Source organism: Centroberyx affinis, unplaced genomic scaffold (genome assembly GCF_046629955.1).
Source record: "Centroberyx affinis isolate AG114_WGS23_722 - 3 ecotype Tasmania unplaced genomic scaffold, CSIRO-AGI_Caff_v1 ptg001814l_1, whole genome shotgun sequence".
NCBI lineage: Eukaryota > Metazoa > Chordata > Actinopteri > Beryciformes > Berycidae > Centroberyx > Centroberyx affinis.
Genome location: NW_027280200.1, coordinates 230,947 through 255,000, shown reverse-complemented (window position 1 = coordinate 255,000; position 24,054 = coordinate 230,947). Strand labels below are relative to the sequence as shown.

Genomic DNA, 24,054 nt, shown 5'->3' with positions numbered 1-24,054 from the left:
AAGAGAATGACTCAGAGGTGTTCATGCCGAGCTGTGTGTGTGTGTGTGTAAATGTGTGTAAATGTGTGTGGGGGGAGAGAACACTATGAGGTTACCTGGAGTGTGTGTGTGTGTGTGTGTGTGTGCGTGTGCATGTGCGTGTGCATGCGCGCGCGCGTGTGTGTGTAAATATGTATGCGTGTGTATGTACAGAGGGCATACAGAATGTGCATCTGGAGAGAACCTATGCAGCTTAATGATGAGTGTGTGTGTATTAATATGCGTGTGTGTGTGTATGTGCATGCGTGCGTGTGTGTGTGTGTGTGTAAACGTGTGCATGGAGAGCAGAGAACGGAAGGTGTGTCTGGGGTAGAACCGGCTATACAGCTAATGATGAGTGTGTGTGTTAGTATGTTTGTGTGTGAGAACAGGTGTGTGTGTTTAAACACTACCAGTCAAAAGTTTGGACACACCAAATTTTTCTATATTTTTACTATTTTCTACATTTTAGAATAACAGTAAAGACGTCAAAACTATGAAATAACACAAATGGAATTATGCAGTGACCAAAAAAGTGTTAAACAAATCAAAACTATCTTATATTTTAGATTCTTTAAAGTAGCCGCCCTTTGCCTTGATGGAGAGGCAAAGGCTTTGGAAAGAAATTCATACATAGAGGATCAACTTCATTATTTATATTTGTCTAAGAAACACATTTCAAGCATTTAAGCAGAAGCCTTTAGATCAAAATGGCTTCAAGAGAATGAAAAACAGAGAACATTCAGTCAGATGTGTCCAAACTTTAGACTGGTAGTGTATGTGTTTATATATGTGTGTTTCTGCATGTACGCATGTGTGTGTGTGGTTTGAAGGTACAGCTCCATTCAGAGAGCTGACAGGGTGACGGCTGCAGTGCGTGGCGGGGCAGGCAGGGGGGCGGGGGGGGGCAGGCGGGGGCAGGCGGGGGGGGGGGGGGCAGGGGGGGGCCGGAGCGGCACGAGCCCAGCAGCGGTGCGCTCTGTGTGGGCAGCAGGGCCGACGAGCTCAGCCTGTCTCCATCCATCAGCATCGCAGTCTGCTCAGCAAACTGGCACCTCCGCTGATGTACAAGAGGGCTGCTGGATGACTAATGATCACACACACACACACACACACACACACACACACAAGCATGCACACACACACAGAGTAACAGATACACTATGTAACTGTGCATGTTCGTACAGTTGTACGCTGGCGGGAAAACCGGTGGTTGTGTGTGTTGTATTGAAGTACCCACACACACACACACACACACACACACACACACACACACACAGATGCACACACATACTCGCTCACTCTCCCTCTTTACACACACACACAAACACTTGCACAGACACACACACTCTTGCTCACTGTCACTCTCTCTTTCTCGCTCACACACACAGTCACCCACACACTTACACAAACACATACTCAAATAGACACTCAAGTATACACACACATGTTCACGCACACACACACACACACACACACACACACACACACTCATAGACATATAAGTATGCACTCTCTTACACACACACACACACACAGAAGCTCACAATCTCTTGCTCTCACACACATACACACATTTGCTCGCTGTGTTGCGCTCACTTCTGCGCGCATTCTTTCTTTTTCTCTCTCTCTCTCTCTCTCACACACACACAACCACCCACTCTCTCTCTCTCACACACACACACAACCACCCACTCTCTCTCTCACACACACACACACACACACACACACACACACAACCACCCACACACACACACACATACACACTCATAGACATGCAAGTATGCACTCACACAGGCACTCATACACTCTCACATGCTCACTGTTGCTCTTCGCTCTTTCTCATCCCCCCGACACACACACACACACACACACACACACACACACACACACACACACACACACACACGCCTACGCAGTTCCTGTGTGACCTGCTCTCTTGTCACAATACATTTGTCATTGCAATCCATTCCGATCTCACACCTTCACAGCAGTGCGGTCTGACCGATGAGGCCGACCCGTTGTCTTCCTCTGTTCTGGTCAAAGCTGATCTGGTCATTCACCGGATCTGACCGCACTGACACGAGCTAATTGGCTAATTTTTCACAAAGCTCACAAGTGCACTCATTCAGGAAGAGTGAGGAGAAAATGTGGAGGGTGTAGCGAAAGGGAACGCTCATGGAAGATCTTTGCACAGGCATTCCTGACTCAACGGGAAGAACTGAGCCATTTGAAGGATTAAGGTTGCCCTGAAACATCCCCATTGCACTCAGTAGAACTTAGGGAGGTGAATGGGGAGGTGATGATGATTTGATTTTGTGAGGTAGGGGGCCTCGGGAATACAGTGGTTTGGGTAGGAGACTCTATGGAAATGATTCCGGCCAGAGAATCATGGAGAGGATCACGTGGCTTTATTTTCACTTTGAAGGTTACAGGTATTTCTCTGTATAAGTGCAGGATGTGTGTGTGTCTGGTCTGAAAATAAGGCAAATAAAGATATTACAAAGTGGTCTACATTATTTAGTAATAAAGGGCTAAACAGCTAAAACCACATTCACTGAAGTTAGGAAATCAATCTACCAACTCTAATATGACATAGGCATATTACAGGGTTAATAAGCCGAAATACAAATAAAAGTGAAAGACAATTATGTCTACACAAGCATAAACTCAATTCAACTGCAGTGTTAGCCATAGACATAGACACATGTAAAAGCAACTGCCAATTAACCGAATCAATTAAGCAGACACAGAAGCCTCGTTAAAATGTTGAAATCTAAACTGTCAGTATCGCCACAAATACAAAGATAATGAACATTCCTGAAAACTATGAGCATTAAAACAACATGTGAAAGGACTTACATGGTTTCATGAACGCACACACACTAAACTTGAAGAAAAAACAAAGGTAAGTCCACTGGGAAGGCAGGAAACAATTAACACTCAATTAACTGCGTAGCTCCCGATGGCTCTGACATCATGCCGGGAACGTGGACAGGCTTTTGTACAGACTTAGTGATGGATCAATTCATGTATCAATCGTTCATTTGAATGACGCTTTTCAATTGAACATCACAGCCTACATGGATTGTCACTTTCAGTCAGTACACCAGAAAACAACCAATATTGATGATATTGAATGCCTCATTATTTCCGCACACTACATGAGGATGAATGCGCCTGTCAGCCATCGAGAATTGCTCCCTGGTAATTGTTAAGCAGCAAGATGCAATGTGAACACTGATTTAATTGATTTCAATGGAAGCATGTCCCTGATGGCTGATGGGAGTTGTGGAGCTCTGGCGGCTGGGAGGGAAATGGAGACACAAGACATAAGCACACTAAGGTGAAGAGATGCATATAGACAGTGGTTCTCAACCTGGGGGTCAGAAGATGATTTCAGGGGTCACAAGATAGGATACAATAAATAAAAAATAACATAGTCATCGTCTATTTTTTTCAGATTTTTCGAGAGGCTGCTCACTGCAGAGCCAATGTCCAGCTCCACCTCTCTCGTTAATGCAAGTCTGGACCTAGTCATGCGCCACCCACTGGCTGTTAACGTTAATGCAAGCCCTTCGTCAGATCGTACTTGGATGGAAAAAAAATCAGTTTATTGTTGATGCGGAAAAGGTTAGGTCAAAGTAACAATAAGACTTGCATGGAACTTTAGATGCTGGCATAGCTAATATTACCTTACTTTTCGCTAATATTTTTCATGATACCACCAGCATGTTCAGATCGTTTCTGTGATAAACGGCATGACTAGACTTACAAGTAGGCAATGTGAGAGATTACTACGTGTGCACCCCTGCCTTCTTTTTTCCACCACATTAAGATGCAGGCCATTTGTGAATTAATCTCAATCTGATTAATTACTGTAATAAAGTTTGACCTAGGTTACCAATTTGGCTCTGCAGTGAGCACCACTTGCATCTTTCCAAGTGGTGCTCACTGAACTTAGCGCTACCAAGTTGTATGAGTGACTTGGGGTGGGGCTGGACCTGACCTGGGGTGCGGCTGGACCTAGAGGTGGAGCTGGACTAGGTCAAGCTCCACCCATTTGGCTCTGCAGTGAGCACCACTTGGATTTTTCTCTAATTTTTGCTTTTTTTCTGTGAAATAGTGATTCGTTTTAAGCCTCTAGGCCTCCTCTGATAATCAAATGAAACAACCCGAAAAGAGAAAATCATTCTTTGATTAAACTGGGGAGGTTGAGGTCAGGGACAGCAGCCCTGGAGCTTGTAGGGTTTCAGTGCCTTGCTCAAGAACACTTCAGCGGGGCGGATTCTTGCTAACAACAGGGGATTGAACCCACGCTTTCCGTTCAAAGGATGGTCTCCCTGATCATTAATGAATCACTCATTAGTAGAACATGAGAACATTTCCTCTAGCTGCTGTGATGCTGTAGTGTCTAACTGCTAAACTATGTGCTTGTTTAATGATGGGGAGGAAAGTTCAGTCGTCATATTCCTCCTCTCTCTTATCACCTCATCTTTACCTCTCTGTTTCTTTCTCTACCTCTCTCTCTCATCCTCTTTTTCCCCTTCTCTCGCTTCCTCTCCATCCTTCCTTCTGTTTGGACACGGATGAAAACGTGCCAACTACCGACCTGGGCACACAAAACCCCGTACTATGGTCTGCGTTGTGTTACAGAGTCCTGTGAAGACATCTGACGTAAAATACACACACACACACACACACACAGTCACACACACATACTGGCTTTACCAGGGTACCCACTCCGTACCTATTCATGCAAACACCGGAACACATCATGACAGTATTTATACACACACACACACACACACACACACACACACACACACACACACACATACACACATCTCTCTCTCTCTCTCTTGATCCTATCTAATGGGTCTCTTGTCTTAGCATTTTCCAGCATTTTCCATTGGGTGCCAGCCAACATCCACCTCCCTACCTGGAGGTAACAGTGAACCTAAACACAGAGGCTCTTTTATGTGGTCAGGTGTCTCAAATGTCACCATGTTCTCAGGAAACAATGTGCAGTCTCTTCAGAATCCGTCTGGACATTCCTGCCCGGTACACGCTAATAAAAGTCATTGTGATCAATTGATTACAACGTTTCCACTGTCATTTGGCATTTAGCTGATATGCTTGTCCGGAGCAACTTGAACAAATTAGTGTAAGAGTAGAATATTGTCGCTGTTGGGTGAAAACCTCATATCTCCAAAATGTCAACCTTTCAGGAACTCAGAAATACAGACTTATTTTTAGCTTGACCACAATGCAGTTTATCAGATGGGATTTCAAAGGGTTTCAAAAGCTCAGACGTCATAGAGGTTTCTCAAACCATCGAGGAGCATGTAATTAGTTATGGGGTTTTCACATGACAACAGCGATATGCTTCAAATCCTTGATCAACAACTTTCTGATCAATCAATCCACCAGCCAATCAACTGATCAATCAATCATCAGTCAATTAGTCAAGCATGCAATCAAACGATTTGAAATGGGGCTGATTTCTGGCAAAAAGGAACAGAAGTCAATGTTCATTAATACAAACTGAGCTGTCTAGCATTCACACCAAGCATGTTTATTCAAACTCTGGAGCGTTTACTCCCTGGGTTTGGTTTGCTTGGTCAGGTGAGAACGCCATTTGAAGTCGGGTGGCACCGAATAGCACCGAGACGACTGGAAATGTGAGTCTCAGTCCTCTAACAAGAGAACTGCAGTGCAGTTCGATAGGAGTGAGAACGTAATCCAACCAACTACAGGAAATGACCCCAAAATGTAAGGGTTTATGGGTATAAGGAGACGGATGTTGACATCTGATAGCCAACAGTTCCTCCTGCTTGGAACGCCTAGCATAACAGAGTGAACTGAGGGCAAACCGCAGCCTGACCTGATGCTCATATTCAGCTATTTGTGTCTTCTCACCTGGAATGAACACCAGAGAGGGTAAATGTGTAAGTGCTTCATGCTTAGCTAAAGTTACAGGGACTGGAATCAGATCTATTTTGCAACCATCAGTGCATCATAAGCTTCAATTACTGGATCGTAAACATCGCAAGCAGCCATTACTTAATGGAAATGTTAAAATGAGAGCAGTCAAAGTCAAATTATACCTTTATAATGCTATCTTAAGGAAACTCTTGTGCTTAATGTTTAGCTAAAGTTAGAGGGACTGTAATCAGATTTGTTTTGACTTCCCCCCTCTGCCAAAATCTCTAACCTGCCATGATAACAGGCTACCAAAACTCTGTCCAATAAAACAGCTGCTTGTGAGTCATGTGACTTTTGTTTACAAGCTCTGGGATGCTCAATTGTAATTGGGCAGCATGAGCCTAAGTGAGTCAAACACAAAAATGCAACAAATTTACTCTCACTATGGTTCGGACCAAACAAAAACATCTGTAGCTGTGATCGCACCCTTAGTCACTATGGGCGTGAAAAACTAGTCATCGCTCACACAGTCAAATACAGAGTCAGTTAGTCAGTAAATCTCCTATGTGTTCCAGCAATACCACATCCAAGTTGACTTGGCTAATGTGGCATTTCAAAGAGCATACTGTTCCAGTTTTTCTCCTGAAATAAAGTGTCATTTCCCTTTGAGAGCCAGTTGTGGCTGACGGTTAATGCATCACAGCACCGGTCCAGATCTGTGTGGTTTGAGGATTAAACCGGACTGAGGCTGATCATGTGACCGAGGCTGGCATCCCACCGGTGGGGGGGACACACATGTTGGGTTGATGTGTTACCTGTCAATGGACCAGAACGGCTCTGGGATCAATGGCTGACGCACTCAAACCGTGTGACAGCATCAAGCACACACACACACACACACACACACATACACGCACACACACACGTATTTGTGTACCTCACACACAAAAACAAACACACGACACATAACCTCATACAGAAATAGCAATGTGTGTGTGTTGTGTACACATGCAGGCAGGTACACACACAAACACACACACACACACACACACACACACACACAGACACACCCACTTGCAAATGCACAAGAAGCAACACAGAAAACAGACAGAAAGGTTATTATGTGAAACGTCACACACACGCATACATATAAGTGGTGTGTAATAATTATATTAAGTGTGCATCTCACACTGTAAAGCACGCAGATAAGATTGTGCAAAAATAGCAGTGTGTGTCATGTACACATGCACACACACACACACACACAAACACGTAAACACGGAAATATACAAAGTATGCACGTCACACGTGCAAACACAGATTAAAGATTATTGTGTGTAACATCTCTCTCTCTCTCTCTCTCTCTCGCTCACACACACACACACATGCACATGCAAACACACACAGAATGGAATCATCTTCCGAGTATAGCGCATAATGCAGACTGTAGCTGGAACCCATTTCGGCAAATGTGATTAGCCCAACACACGCCATCTCATTAAGAGATTGAATCTTAATGCCAGCAGTGTTTCAGTGTGGGAGCACTATTTGGCAAGGAGCAAGCCCAGATGCTTATCACTGTCTTGATTCATACTGCAGCACATCAGCAGATATCAGCAAGTCTGGGATTTCTACTTAAGAGTGAACCGGGGGGGGGGGGGGGGGGGGGAGGCATTTCAAATATCTACACATTTAAACACACACACACGCTATCAATAAAGCTAAGCTGTTTTCTCACACATTTGCACAGCATGGATCCACACACACACACACACACACACACACACACATACACACATGGCAGCATCTGGTGAAACACCACCGCTTGCTAATTAAACTATCAAAGGAAGCATTTCTTTTATAAATTATGAACTTTCTTTTGAATGCTTGTTTATTCATCTCTGACTATGTGAAACAGTGTGTGTGCGTGTGTGTGTGTGTGTGTGTGTGTATGTGTGCATCTACATTTGTATACAATATGTATGTTTGTCTGTATGTATGTGCGTGACTGAGTGTGTTAGTGTATCTATCTGTGTGTGTGTGTGTATGTAGTATGCAGTATGTTTTTTTTATGTCTACATATACAGTACAGTATGTGTATGTGCATGCAGGTGAGTGTACTAGCATATGTGTGTGTGTGTGTGTGCATGTGTCCATGTGTGTGATTGCATGTATGTGTGTGTCTACATGTCTATACTGTATGTACATTTGTGTCTTTGTGTCACGTTTTTGTGTGTGTACAGTATGTGCAATTGTATTCGGATGTGAGTAGGCTTTGTGTGTGTGCATTTGTGTGTGTGTGTGTGTGTGTGTGTGTGTGTGTGTGTGTGTGTGTGTGAACGGCCCCCTGCAGCTCAGCACTAACAGCTGAAGGAGTGACGCACCGCTGTGACTGATGGAGATGACCAGAGAAGAAATCCATTCACTTTGATGCCTATCATCTGACTTGCTGTCGACTGAATACAGTGGAAAGTAATGCGGCTCTCCCACATGAATTTAACAAGGGTCCGATAACCAGAGCGCCAATGAAAACAGCCAACAACATGTACAGAATACACACTGTGGAGGTTGTTCAGTGGGAATCCCAATTTGCTAGTCAATCCTTTGAGATGTGATTCACTGTTAGTCTGGTGTTCATTCCCTTCCATCCAATCTCACTTCAGCTTTGGACAAAAATGAATTTATTGATTTATTCAGTTTTAAGATCAATGACTTTAGTTTTTATATATGAGTAGCCAGCAGGCTTCAAAGTTTCCTTGGTGCTCCAGTAAACAGCAACAAGTCAATGATCTCAGTCCACAAATTAGAGAAGTCCAAAGATTTATGGAGCGTTAGCCTAGCTCGTGCCAGAAATGCCCAAAGCAGAAAGCAATCAACAGATACTCAGATGCTACAAGAATGCACTGAAAACCAAAGAGGGTCCGAGGAACTCTGCTGTGATCGCACGCAAGTTAAAAGCCGTTATTTTACATTGGCACTTTGAAAAGTTGTGAGTGCTCTCACTACAGAGTGCCTCAGACCCTCTTTGGTTTTCAATACAAGTCGATGATCTTCTTGCAAGCTAAAGCAGTGGTTCTCAACGTGGGGTCCGGGGACCACCAGGGGTCCTTGAGGGGCTTCCAGGGGGTCCCCAGCAAGTTGATAAATTGTTAAATTTCACCATTATTTCATTTACGAGAAGTTAATACAGTTAGAGAATGTAGAAGAATGACTGTTTTGATTATAGTTTATCTGTTATCTCTCTACCTACAATACAGATCGTCATGGAATTCCGGACAAAATCATATCTAACAAAAAAAGATATTCTCAGATTTGGGTCCGAGAGACAAAATCTCATCAAATGGGGGTCAAATGGAGGTGGACTAAATTAGGGGTCCTTGATATGAAAAAGGTTGAGAATCACTGAGCTAAAGAATACTACTAATAGAGAGCCTTTGGGGACACAGCACACTTCACACACAGGAAGCATACCTTGGACAAATAGAATTTGCTATCATGTTTTTTGCAGATTGTTTGTTTTAGCCTACTGACATGTGAGGTGCTTGTCACATAGCCATATATAGTAATACATGTCACATAGGAATCTGAAGCATCCAACACAACAAGTGCCAGAAAGTTTAGAAAATCAGAGGAAAGTATGCTAAAGTTTTCTGTGACTAACAAGTTAAAGCTGCACTTGGCAAGATTTTTATGCAAAAATGCACCTGTCTTATCAGCCTAAATCACATAGTGGAGCTGCAACAGAAAGAGTGTTCCATTCCTCCTAACCAAGATGAAGAAAGGTATCCGAGGAGTGTGCAGTTTACTGGCATATTGTCACATGATTTCTGGGTAATGAAGTCATTCAAACTTTCAAAAAACCAAACAGTTATCTCTCGTTGCCACTTGGGGCCGCCAATGTACAAAGTTGCTTTGTGCAACTTAAAGTGATTGACAACTTAACTGACTTAAACTGAATTGTCCTGATGTGGTGAACCCCACCCATCAGGCACTCCATGCAGGTTAAAACAAACGCAAAGAATAGTTTGCAATTGATCCAGGTTTGACTGAAAATGACATCATCATGATGAAAGATACTTATTTATTTCAGGAACGGAGAACTGTCTCTTTTTTACCTCCTATGAACACCTATCATCCCTAAAGGGGCATTCCACTGTTTTCCAAGATAAAGGTATGAACATCACAATAATCAAAAGGAAAAAGCTTTGCCTGGCTTTGGCTGCTTGTAATTTTGGTGCTAAGGAGTTGAATCTTATTCTACTGTTGTACTCATTGTAAGTGGCTCTGGATAAGAGTATCAGCTAAGTGAAGAACATAAATAGGGAATGACACTCAGATTGACACGCACTCACTCAAAGCAGTGTAAAGTCACGACCATTCATTAAGCGAATACTACGCAGGAGTACTGTGTGTGTGTGTGTGCATCAAACTACAATCACATACGCTCTGTTGGGCTTACAGTTGGCACACACACACACACACACACACCCTCCAACTCACTACCACACTCTCACTTTCCCTATGATTTCATTTTCTGCATCCACACACACACTCAGTTATGTTTTCCCCCCTTGAGGTGAGATGTTATCCTAATCCTAATCTCCTTGGGGTTTCTTTATCTCACCTAGACAAATTGTTTTCCCTCTCTCTCCTTGTAGTTGTGTCCTTTAATTTGTGCAGCTAAGCTAAACTACATTAGGGGTGTGGGAGGCTGCGGCGTGAGCAGATGTAAGGACTTAACCCCGCCGACCTCAGCTGTCCCGCCTGAGCAAATAAAACGTCAACATCCGGCTTCACAGCCCCTCCTCTGACAGCTCCGCTTCCTCCTTCTCACAGCGCCGCTCTTCCAACAAGACTCTGACGCAAAAACACCACGCTGACGGGATGTGGTGTTTCATCATTCCAACCATGCTGGAATTGGTGGGAGTGCTGGTGTATGTGTGTGTGTGAGAGAGACAGAGAGAGATATTCATAGATACATACAGACATACTGTAAAAAAAAACTTGTTTGAACTTTAAAAAGTTAGTGTCTGAGCTTCCTTAAAATTCTAAGTTGAGTGAATTTGAGGAGATAGTTTGTTCACACTAAGCATTGAGTTAACCTTCCTAAACAAAATTAGTTGATTGAACAAATGTGTTTTTCACATGAATTTGAATTCTTAAATTGAGGTAGCTTTGTCATAATTCTATTCAAATAGCATTTTCTAGTTGAATACACTTGATATTAAATCAGTTCTACTGAAATCCTTTAGGTTACCTAACTTTATTACAATTCAATTCAAATAGAATTCCCTAGTTGAAGTAAGTTAATCTCCATTCAGTTCAACTGTACATAGATAGATGTAGAGGATGAGAAAAAAAGACAGAAACTGTGTTGTGTGTTGGAATAATCACAACTGTGTTCCATAAAATACCAGCTACCTCTGTATTATTATTTATCATTGATATAAAACAAGAGTGATTCAACCTATATCCAGTTCATGAAAGCTTTTCCATTTGTCTGGTGTCTGGTAGCTCTTTACGGGGAAAAATCCTTTACGTTTCCGGTTTGTTAGGGATAAACAGAAGAAGAAGAGCTGGGTAGTTAGCATGAGCAGCGAGAAAAGAGAAACTCAAACTGCATCGACAGAAAATCCAAGCTCTGTTTGATTGACAGGTGATCTGTGGGAAGTGCAGTGCAGAGACACCACAGCAATGAGGCTGAGCAACAAAGATGGAGACTAAATAAAAAATGAATAAAAAAAAGACGAGGATCTCGCGGATTACCACTTTAAATCAACCACCAAGCAATTCTCCATAAAGATGTGTGCATAACCAAGATAACAGCTGCATCACTGCTCAGTGTGTGTGTGTGTAAGTGTGTGTGTGTGTGTGTGTGTGTGTGTGTCAGGGTTACAAGCTGAGACACCCATGGGACACAAACAACGTCAGACAATGGGACAACAAATCTCATTAGTGTAGCTATGTCTTTACAGAGCACAAGCAAAGAACGCTTAGCTCTAAATGTTTGCGGTAATTGGCAAATTGGTTAAAATTGAAACTGCATGAAGAAAAGGAGAAGCTGAATGTTGGTTTTCATAAGGAGAATAAAATCGGATTTTTTTTGCCCTTAAAGGAGCGATTTCACACAAGAAAGAACAAGCTGTGGTCAACTGAAGGCTGTTTTGGATTTTAGAAGTGAAATACCTCAGCTGTCAAAGTGTCCCTCCGTGATTTTTCCCAGACACAATTTTGTAAGAGTGTTGTAAGATTTTCAAAATCATACAAGGAAATAGTAGTTATAATTAGATTTACCACTTTCAGCTGACGGCTTGCTGGCCTTCTCTAAGACTCCCCAGATCCACTGGCGCTTCTAGTGTTTCGTGAAGATCAGGAGGAAATTTAACCTCATGGCGTATTTTGTACTTTTTTGTACTGATTCTAAATGTTATCATGTACCATTGTATTTGTTATAATTGTTGTAATCAGTAGCATAAATCCAAACAGGTGTGCGTTTGAAACAGTCAACCCCCCCCCACCACCACCACCACCACCATCATCATCCCCTCCACACACACACACACACGCACACGCACACGCACACGCACACGCACACGCACACGCACACACACACACACTTGCAGGCCATGTTTCAAATCATTCATTTGTTTCTGTGCCTGCAGTGTTTTGTGCAGCAGCAACAGGTGATGTGACGGTAAATCAAAAGGTGTGAACAACTATGACTCCAATCACTGATCATCATAAGGCAACACAGCCTCCAATATAGACAAAAATCAAGAGTAAGAAAGAGAGAGTAAGCGGGAGAGTGTGTGTGTTGTGTGTGTGTTGTGTGTGTGTGTGTGTGTGTGTAGGTGGTTGCATGGCTGATAGAGAGAGAGGGCAAGAGAGAGTGAGGAGGGTGAATGAGTGAGTGTTTTCAGAAAAGCATCTTTCTGTCCTTCAAAAACATATCCTCATGTTACTTACATCTGTTGCATCTGATACTTCTTGTAATAGGCTTTGAACTGGTCTCATGAATTCATATTGAAAAGGTGTAAAAAAAACAACAACAACATATATATTCTGCAAATGAAAGATCCATGACCAGTTGATCATTATCAAGACGCAAACAACCACCAATGTCAAGAAAAATCAGCTATTTTCAGAAAAGCAGTAATATGTTTTCCCCCTTGAAAGACTCTTTTCTTATTTAAATTACAGCAGTTTATTAGCACTTAATGTTTGCTATGAATTTATCTCATAAATTGAGCTTTCAGAGGTTGGGGAACTGAGGGGGAAAAAAGCTACGTCAGCTGAGTTTAGGTGTGTTTACCCTCCGCTGCACATGCAGTGTAAGTACTCACACAAAAGCGTGGTAGACGAACGCCCATTCCCTGGGTCTCTCCAACACGTTATAGAGGTAATTCTGCAGCCGCCGGTACCGTGCGTTCCTGCGGCCGCTCTGCGCGCTGTAGGTCAGCGGCTTCCCCAGCAGGCTGAGCCGGGCGCCCTGCTTCCGCCTCTCCGCTCCCACCGCACCTGCCGCCGAGGGGGAGAGGAGCCCGTCTCCGACTCGTACCGCGTTGTTCATCGTCCTCCGCCCAGACTCCACATCTTTCAGTCCGTAGTCCTGCACCCGGCGCCCCGGTGAGGTCTTCATCCACAGCCCAGTGCCGCCGGTCTCGTCGCCGGTGTGACTGCGGGGCATGGCATCACCAGCGCCGGCGGGGAGTGCGCTGGGAGACCGGTGGACATTCACATGTGCTCTTGCGCCAAAGGGTGTTTGGCTGCCCTGACCTGCAATACTAGACGAATAAAACAAACCAGTGGGAGAAGAAGTACAATATCTAGTCTGCTCTCATCTTATCATCCTGTGGCTCCAACGGTTGACCAGATTCAGAGTCCGGTTTGGACACTTTGGCCATCTGCGCCCGGCTGGGGAAGAGTTGGGTTATGAAGGAGTGGATCCATCTAGACATTTGGCGAGGGGAGGGCACTTCCACCCTCCCACACTCCCTCTCTCCCCCCACAACACACTCTCACTCTCTGTCTTCTTCCCTCTTTCTGTCAAAGTGCGCGGCGGCGGAGCTTGACCGCTGCTGCTCCACAAGTGTTGTTATCGTTCCTTTTTTACGCACCGGACAGGGAAAGACGCATCATCACCGGCACGACGCACATCATTATTAATCATCTACCAGAACCGTGCGGGGAAATCTTACTATGGATATCTACAGTTGTGATGTCTGTTTGTCAGCTTCAACAAAAAAATCATCAGAACTGCAAAAGCGTTGAGAAGCACCAGTGAAGCAGGTTTTGCGCAGGCAACGAAAGAGACCGATGCACAGGCAAAGTAATCACGGTTTTGATTTATTCCAGAAAATAAATCAAACATACAACGTTTCATTCGCCTTCCACTCCAGCAGTCTGCTTTGAAAGACTTGAAGAAAGACAGAAACTCTCATTAGTCGCGTGCACTGGGGTGAAGTCAGGGTTTAGGAGGGAATGCTGACATACTGGAAAACTGGAAATATGATTAAAAGCTCTTCACACTGTATGTTGCAATGTCTCCCAGTCCCATTTTACTGAAAATAGACCAAGTTGAACACACTTGTTACATGTAAAACGACCTGAATTCATATTTAAGATACAAGAGTCGGAATAAACTGTTAACTTTGGCTCTATAGTGACTTCAGGAGCAAACCGGGAGCGGAACAGACACTTGGGTGGTCCGCAGTCCGCACCGACACAAACTCTCCTCACGTGCTCCGGTCTCAGCCCGTTACCGAATCACGCTGCCGGCCGCTCTTCGTTCCCTTTCTAATTATGTTGCTGAATAGAAATTCCTCTCATTAAATTCGGGTTAGTGCGGCCGCATCACACTCTCCCCTCTGCTGGGCAACCACGTGATCTGTACTGAGAGAGACACACACACACACACACACACACGCTCTCTCTCTCTCTCTCTCTCTCTCTCTCTCTCTCTCTCTCTCTCTCTCTGTCTCTCTCACACACACACACACACACACACACACACACACAAACACGTGCGCGCACCAACAGAGAAACACACACACACTCAAAGGCACCCCCCCCCCACACACACACACACACACATAGAAAGACAGACAGTGTCCCACACACACACACACACACACACACACACACACACACACACACACACACGTATAAGAGAGAGAGAGAGAGAGAGAGAGAGAGAGAGAGAGAGAGAGAGAGAGAGAGAGAGAGAGAGAGAGAGAGAACGAAACAATCTGTCTTTCTCTATTAAACCACTATGACATGATGATGATTTATGATGATTTATAACAGCCTGGCTAAACATTGGTCAGTTTACACGTAAACGCACCATCCCAATTCAATCCACAGTCACTGTGATTTCCATGGCAGAGTGTGTCAAATGAATTAGTGCGTCTGAATTATCTGGAGAGAGAGAGAGAGAGAGAGAGAGAGAGAGAGAGAGAGAGACGGGATCACTCAGATCTCTATCTGAAATGAACAGAACTGAGACTGACAACATGACGCGCTGCTTCTAAAATGACCTCAGTGTTGGCTGGTAGGAGATATCATCAGCCTACTATTCCGAGAAACCAGTTTCAACTAAAAAAAAAATAACTCGATACATTTGTTGAATCAATTTGACGTTGAATGATCAACAATCAATCATTATCCCCACTTGCAGACCCGTTTCCCTCATAATTAGGTTAGTTGTCTCTTCTCACACTAATAAGTTTTAGATGAGAAATTGCAGAAAAGTTGACTTTCTCTGGAAGAAAATATTTCATTATTTTAAATTGCATCCTGGGAAGGATTCACAGAAACATTGCACATCAAAGCTGTTTGGTTTCCTGATCCTCTCATTTTTAAAAGGTAAGAGAAGATGCAGTTGCCATGTTTGGCTGTGTGACAGAAAGGTCATCTAAAGACGAATGTAACAAATTAGATTACTGCTCCCAGTGACAAATGAGTAAAGTAATGATATGACTCCTCGAAAAGATGCATTACTTTTTTTAATAACGGGCCCATCACCGTCTGATTTTGTATAAACAGAGGGAAAGTTGAGAGCAGGAAGGATTTTCCTGCTGTGGTTAAAGCCTGACCTCTAGTGGTGAAACATTGGTATTACATGGGGCGTGTGAAGCTAGACAAAGCTGTTTTCTACCTCAGCAGGAAACACTTTTTTTTTCTTATTGAAAAGTCAAATTGGGTTATTTTTTAACAAACATGATTTACACAAATTGATTTACACCAAACAATGGACGCAAAAACAGATCAAATCAAGGATAATAAAGGCAAGATATAAGTACAACACAAACCCCCAGAAACAGGGCCGCAGCTGCTGTGAGTGCGTCAACTTCCATTCTCTAAATAATCCAATCATTGTCAGAAACGTTCATCTGAAACATCATCATCTTTATTCCCAGAGCAGCGTGGTTCTGGACACACCAGGTGTTTTATAGGCAAGTGACATATTCAGGTTTGCATCCCTGTTATTCACTTTGAACATGATCGTTTATATTGGTGGACTGGTTAATAGCTATTCGCTGTGAGCTCAAATGGCAAGAAAATAAAGTATAGCAGTGAAAAATTAAGCATGTGTACAGTGGCTAGAAAAATATTCAAATCCTTGATTTTGGGCTTCTTTTACACTACTACAAAATGAATTCACTATGCGTTTATTTGGGATTTTGTTTGTGTAGAATATATTTCTGTCTTTGTGGGGTCTTTGGAGCCACTGCATTGCTCAAGATATCTTCATCCTCAATTATTACACGTGGCTTTATTATAGGCCTAGTGGATTTTATCAGGCTTGTTCCACTGTTTAGCTTTTGTTCGCTATCTTTCAAGCGTCCCAGTTGCTCTGCTAATCCGATATCCGATTCTGTCCCGTAGCAAAGACCCGGTTTGTCCTCGGGGATCAATTAAAATCAATTAAAATTTCAGATAATCCATGGAGTCTTAATTGGCAGCGCTTCAGCACCGCGGACAGCGACAACAACACTGTCCTCGCGAGGCGAGAATAATGACTGGTTTGTCACTCACTCAGATTATTATAGAGGGATGGAAAATCAGAGAGAGAGAGAGAGAGAGAGAGAGAGAGAGAGAGAGAGAGAGAGAGAGAGAGAGAATTTAAATTGAATGGAGAGGGAGAATGAAAAAGAGAGGGATGAAGAGAGAGTAAGTGTGTATGTGTGTGTGTGTGTGTGTGTGTGTGAGAGAGAGAGAGAGAGAGAGAGAGAGAGAGAGTTGAAATTCAATAGAGAGAATGAAAAAGAGGGATGAAGAGAGAGAAAATGTGTGTGAGAGAATTTAAATGAAATTGAATTGAAATTGAATAGAGAGAGAATGAGAAAGGGAGGACGAGAGAGAGAGTCAGAGAAGAGATTTTGAGAGAGAGAGAGAGAGAGAGAGAGAGAGAGAGAGAGAGAGAGAGAGAGAGAGAGTATTGGCTGGGATTAGGCCTGTGTTGGTTGCAGGTTGGACGGGATTAGAGAGCGACATTCCCCGTCGAAGTCTTCCGCTCTTTGCTATGGGTTTCTCCACACAGCAGAACTGACCCGCAGCTACAGGAACACACACACACACACACACACACACACACACACACACGCACGCGCACACCCCGCTGATTCCGGAGGTGTGCGGGGTTCAAACACCGGACCGGGAATCATGGCGGACGTCCCTCAGCTCGTCAAAATCGGGATTTCCCTCAAGATGCTTCCCAATAACGGCGCGGTGTACTTCAAGTCGGACGGGGCCCGGTTCGGCCAGACCCGGACCATCAAGCTGCTCACCGGCTCCAAGTACAGGATCGAGGTGGTCGTCAAGCCCGGAGCGGTCGAAGCCACGTAGGTAGCCCTCCGATTTCCACCGTAGGCGTGGATTATCCTGACCTAGTCACGAAAAGACATATAGTAATCCTATAATAAATGTTAGAACATTATGCAGCCATCATGGCGAGACTATTCCTGCACGTGCCTGTAGGAATATAAAGGGAATATTCTAGTGACACTATAGGAGATCCAAAAAAATACCACAAAGGTCCCTGTAAAGCCAATATTGAGTAGCCTACCACAGATACATTATAAATCCCGTTAAGGATATTGTACCCATTGGGATACACAGTGGTTCTATGCAGCCCAATGGATAGAATATTATTGGAATATTATGGAGGGTGTCGTTAGGGAAGGCTAATGCCTCTCAAAGGAGGACGGATATGAAAGAGCTCTCCAAAAAATGGGTTGTTTGGACGCGGCATCCCTAACGGAAAATAAAGCTATAGGATAACATTCCTATAATATTCCTATAGGGACTTGTAGTGTGTCTGTGATACTAAATAGTGAGTTTATAGCGACCGTATTGTACAATTTTGTAGCCTATTATTTTCCTTAGACGACAATAGATAAATACTGAACCGAACTCTCTAATGGATCACTATATTATTCCTATATAATTATGTAGAAATGATGGTTTTGCGGTGTATAAAGTAGAATTCTTTAACCGAACATCCTTCTGATTTATTATTACAATCATTTTTGGTGAAAGATATTTGCTTTACAAAGTCAAGGCTATACTGTATATGTATATGGTCTTTCTCTGTTTTATCGCCAGCGCGTCGATATTCTAGTTTATTTTCACAATTTCCATTAATAGTGATAATTTTTCTTGGAGTGACAGTGAATTAGAAAAAAACAAATAAGAGTCTCGTTCCTCGCATGCGGAGAGCGGCGACCTTAAGAGGTTCCTTAAGGAGAAGCGCAACAGAAGGCAAGTCCAGATTTCAAGGCTGCCTTCAAGTGCTGTCGGAAATATCAAAATTAAGATCTGACCGCGCATGAACGACCCGAGTAACCGGTAAAAACGACTGTGAAAATGGGAATTTTCTACGATCCCCGAGTTACAGATGAGATGTTTTAGGGGGCGTAGAGCATGGATGGTAAAATTATGTTATTATATGTTATATTATATATATATATATATGTATTTGCAAATAATTAGCATTATGATATGTTTCTATTTTCACGTTTTGTTTGATTGGCACACATTTTGAAACATCAATTGCACGCCTGGTGCACATTTCCTCATCTCTCTATGCTTTCTTAAACAACAAACCCCCCAAAAATCTACTTTTGTCATAGAGCTCAATGTTATTATTTCTGACCAAAAGCGCTCGAATGCTCAACAAGTCGTAATTCCAAGTTGAGAACTCAGATGTAGGAGCTTAGCAGAAGCACTTGAAGGCGGCATAAACCCCCATTGGCCACATGTCAAATCCACCACAGATTAGGACTGTAACGTTTGTGTCAGAGACCGGGCTTTGTGTTCCCTGCGTCTTCCGATTTGCCTACAATTCGTGATGATGTAATAACTTGTGTTGTAATTCCCTCTCCAAATGACGATTATCCGGCGTGCAAATTTCAGGCTCTGAAATATCCAACTGTCCTACACGAGCGCTCTTGTGCCAAATATAGGTCACGCATGCAATAAGGCATATAGGTGACGGTCGATTAATTTTAGGGCATGCTCATGAAACACAGCTGCAGACCCACTTTACTGAATGATCTGTAGAATAAACAACATCATGCAAAAATGTCAAGCAACAATGAGCCAAAATTATATTAATCTAGACCAGTAGCCTTGTTTTTAGTGCTGTAGTGCCCTACATAGTATGCATACTTATGTGGAAATGATTCATTTCATGATAATCCATTATTGTACACAAATACTAATAATACTAATAATATTTATAATGCATTTGTCATTTTCAATACATCCTTTCAAACCACACATTTTGTCTTCAGCACAAGTTAAAGATAAATAGCAATGTATTTGACACAATGGCTGTTAACACGATACAATAAGTAGGCTAATGTTATTCTAAACTTAGTCACTGATGTGTTGAAAATGATGCATCTTTTTTCTTTCCTGTCATTTCTTTCCCTGCAGTCTGTGATGTTCTTTATCTCTTGCTCTCAGATCCACACACACACACACACACACACACACACACACACACACACACACAAACACACACAGAGAGAGAGAGAGAGAGAGAGAGAGAGAGAGAGAGAGAGAGAATCTTAAAATGTATTATGTGCTTATTCTTTCTCGTTTTTATCTCAGTCAAGAGCACTTAATAATAATAATACATTAAAAACGAGAAAGAAAATGCATATTACACATTTTAAGATTGTGTGTGTGTGTGTGTGTGTGTGTGTGGGTGTGTGTGTGTGTGTGTCTCAGAGCAAGAAAGAAAGAACATCACAGACTGCGGGGTAAGAAATGACAGGAGAGAGAAAGGACGCATCATTTTCACCACATCAGTCAATGCAGTTTAACATCTTTCAGTCAGGAGCACTTCATAATAAATACATTTTGCTCTCCAGTGAAGAGTGTGTGTGTGTTGTGTTGGTGTCCCCAGGTCTATGAGTGTAGGGGGGGTGACCTTCCCCCTGGAGCAGCAGTCTAAAGACCCCCAGTCGGTGGTGTATACGGGCCAGTATGACACAGAGGGGGTGGCCCACACCAAGAGCGGGGAGAGGCAGCCGGTTCAGATCAGCATACAGGTAAAGTACAGTTCAACCCTAACAAGGGAAGGAAACTAGGTCGCACTTTAGCAGGTGAAAAGACAAAGGGAAATTGTACTTCTATGGTTGGAAGCACAAGAATCTAAGTTCAGGCACAACTGTGAGTTTCTATAATTAAAGAGGGCAGAGAGAATATAAAAACACCAACTCGTTTCAGTATTTTGTTCTGGCTTTTTATTATAGGCAAGGCAAGTTTATTTATATAGCACATTTCAGCAATAAGGCAATTCAAAGTGCTTTACGTAAAACATTAAAAGCATCGAGACAAAGTGAAAAAAGATAAAATTCATATAAAAGAACAAGCAAAATGCATTGCATTAAAGAATAAAATCAAGTAAAATAAAAATAAATTTTTATCTCCGTAAAGGAAACACAGAATCAAGCGGCGTCACTTCTTGGTATTGAGTAGTCACTCTCACACTGGTGACACAGTCAACCAGTATACGATTTAGTGTGCCTTACCTCTCCAAAGATAAACACAACTTAAAAGACCTTTTGTCGGCCTCACCGGACAAAAATATGTATAACGCTATAACTTTTCGGAGAGTGAACTCCCTCAATTCTTCCTTTCAAAAGGAAATCAGTTTAGATGAGATCATGAGGGATTCTTAGAAGGAGCATAGATTCTTTCCAGTGGTCTCACCCACCCGCATAGGCAGGCCCCACAGCCCTTATAGGACTTGTCAAATGTTCCTTTAGAACAATTATAAAAACTCACAGTTGTGCCTGGACTTGGATTCTTGTGCTTCCTTGAGTTTTTTGAAATCCTGATGCACTCCTTTTGCTACTTCTTTGGATAGTCCAATGTTGATACTCAACCTCCCTGTCAAGTGACTGATAATATGCCTCTACAAAGTCTACTGAGTCTCAAATGATACTCATACTTGTGTGAAAAGTATTCTATAGACATTAAATGTCTGGGCTAGGGTTTATCTTATAGGGTTTGGGTTAATGTTAGAAATAGGGTCAGGTTACTGTTAGGGTTAGGGTTAGGCCAAGGTCCGGTTTAGGGTTATATAATCTGTAGAGATGCACAAATATGCAAGTGACACTTTGTTGAAAATCCACTTTTTGTCACCTGATAGTTATTTGAGTGTCAAGACTATCCAAATAAAGTGTTACCAGAAACGACTTTCATCAGGCGGATTCCAAAATTCAGCAGCCACTTTCACTGTGTTACTAGCCAAAATATTTTAAAGAATAGATAAGAGCCTGGCTGGATACCTGAGCGGCAGGTAGAGAAGACAAACCTACCAGCACCAGCCAAAATGTACCAATATTTTGTTGGAAGCTGGTTTTAATTTCACATCCTGGTTGCCGACGTTAAAGAGTATGTTATGTTATTACACAGCATTGTTGAATACTGGATTCTGATTGGCCAATGAAGGCATTTTGATGTCTGCTAGTTTGTTGTTTCACATCTAATCATATCACTCCACAGTTGAGTAGTCTGAGAGGTCAATTTTGTTGATTTCTAATCAAATTAACTAGCGACACCTTGTGGCAAAAACACTCTTTGGTGACTGCAGACAAACACTTTGTTACCCAGGATTAGAAACATGGAAGACTTTTCCAGTAGCCTTCTTTTAATTTATTCTGAGAGTACAAAACTTGCACTGCTAGTTTACATTGTTTTGGTTACAGTTCTGCTATGGACGTAGCCATGGATGCTAGCTACAGGCGTTTCTGTGGTTACAGTTCTGCTAAAGTGTAGCCATGGATGCTATCTACAGACAGTTTCTGTGGTTGCAGTCCTGCTGAACTATTTTTTGGTGGAAGCTTGTAAGTTATTTTAGCTTGTAATAATAATTATAAAGCAATATTTGGTGTCAAATGGTTAATGTTTTAGTTAAGTAGCTGAGTAATAAGCAGGATAATGTGCAGGCAGCTGGTTATTACTGCAGAATAAGCCCTGACAGGGTGAATCAAGACCCCGACATGAAGCTTACCTAACAGTGAATAGCACACACACACACACACACACACACACACCACTGTGTTCTCCTTCTGCTTCACACTCCAGATTTAGTCAAAATGAAGTGTGAGGTGTCTTGAGAAATGAAACATCAGTCACACAGAAAGCCCCTGAGTCCAGCAGGAAACTCCGTTTAACAGGTGCTTAGAGGAAGCACCAGTTGTGGTTTCTATTGTGGTGATGAGAGCTTTGAAAGCTGAACTGAAGTGCAGAGCTCTAAATGTTCAAATATTTTTCAACTTATAACCACCAGTGATGTAGTGGAAATTGTTTATCCACTTTTTTTAATTGCAGAATAGAGCTTACCCTCCTTTTTAGCCTGACATAAATCTTTACGGATTAAATTCATAGTATACATCATAGAAAGCATTATCGTAAGTAATGAGGACATGGCTTTAAGGGGAAAGAAAGCATAAGTGCAAACTAAAACAGAACGTTTCAAATTCTTTACAAATTCCATTTGATCCAGGTCTGATGTGACTGTGTGTCAGCATGAGTGTGTCTGTGTTAGTTTCTCTGTTTGTGTGTGTATACCCATCTGTCCTATTCACCACAGGAGACCTCTGAGATAATATAGTGTGTGTGTGTGTGTGTGTGTGTGTGTGTGTTCTTGTGTGTGTTCTCATGTGTTTGTCTGTGCATATACCCATCTGTCTAGTCAGTATGCTTCTTCTTCATTTCACCCAAATATGATTCTTTCAGATGGTAGCGTGTGTGTGTGTTTACATTAGTGTGTGTTAATGTGTTACTAAAGCTGGCCCCTTTGAGATGACATGGTGTGTGTGTGAGTGTGTGTCCATGTGCTCTATGTGAGTGTGTGTGTATACCCATCTGTCTACTCTGTATGTTTCTCCTTCAGTTCACTGAAGCGGGTCACTTTGAGATACTATTGTGTGTGTGTGTGTGTGTATGTGTGTGTGTGTGTATGTATACCCATCTGTCCACTCTGTGTGTTTCTCCCTCAGTTCACAGAGGCGGGCCTGTTTGAAACGGTGTGGCAGGTGAAATACTACAACTACAACAAGAGGGACCACTGCCAGTGGGGAAACAGCTTCAACAGCATCGAGTACGAGTGCAAACCCAACGACACGCGCTCCCTCATGTGGGTCAACAAGGAGATGTTTGTCTGACGGAGAAACAGGACATTAAACGCCACTGTGTGTGAAGAGTTCAATGTGTACACTGCAAAAACATAGCCATCTTAACTTTAAACATCAGTGTGTCAGCGTCAAGTTAAGTGTGATTCCTTGGTATAATTGCTGTAAACAAATCGAGAGCATGGTGGAGACGATTGGTCGCCTCTATCTCACACCAGTCGTATTGTTAGTTAAGACTACATTTCCCATAAATCCTTTGCTTCCTGCTGCAAAAAAGCCTGCGTTTGTTTTCTCTTCGGCTTTTCTGAAGAGGATAATCAAGTTGGAAGTGATTTTCCATCCATCGGCCTTTCACCATTTGCCAGAAACTCTGAAACATTTAGCTCCTCCTCTTGTTTTGTGCCGTAAAGCAATCCAGCAGATTTCCCACCAAATCGAACTTGGTGGCACACAA

The 24,054-nt window shown here is 42.7% G+C and overlaps 2 protein-coding genes across 2 annotated transcripts in view; one reads left to right on the top strand and one right to left on the bottom strand.

The window, feature by feature from the left end:
• The window catches only part of kcnq5a (potassium voltage-gated channel, KQT-like subfamily, member 5a), a 127,520-nt gene extending 113,887 nt beyond the window's left edge, over positions 1-13,633 (bottom strand). The window contains exon 1 of the mRNA XM_071529615.1: positions 13,290-13,633. Within this exon, the coding sequence (XP_071385716.1) occupies positions 13,290-13,633 (344 nt within the window). The remainder of the gene's footprint in view (positions 1-13,289) is intronic.
• Positions 13,634-17,610: 3,977 nt separating this feature from the next.
• Positions 17,611-23,633, top strand: cnrip1b (cannabinoid receptor interacting protein 1b). The gene is made up of 3 exons (XM_071529626.1): positions 17,611-17,789; positions 20,363-20,507; positions 23,469-23,633. The coding sequence occupies exons 1-3, from the start codon at positions 17,611-17,613 to the stop codon at positions 23,631-23,633; spliced, it is 489 nt and encodes a 162-aa protein (XP_071385727.1).
• Positions 23,634-24,054: the final 421 nt, after the last annotated feature.

Excerpts from the sequence above, each read along its gene's own strand:
- cnrip1b (XM_071529626.1), top strand. The coding sequence starts at position 17,611 with ATGGCGGACGTCCCTCAGCTCGTCAAAATCGGGATTTCCCTCAAGATG. Across the intron at positions 17,790-20,362 it reads CCCGGAGCGGTCGAAGCCAC|GTCTATGAGTGTAGGGGGGG; the intron begins GTAGGTAGCCCT and ends TGGTGTCCCCAG. Across the intron at positions 20,508-23,468 it reads CGGTTCAGATCAGCATACAG|TTCACAGAGGCGGGCCTGTT; the intron begins GTAAAGTACAGT and ends TTTCTCCCTCAG.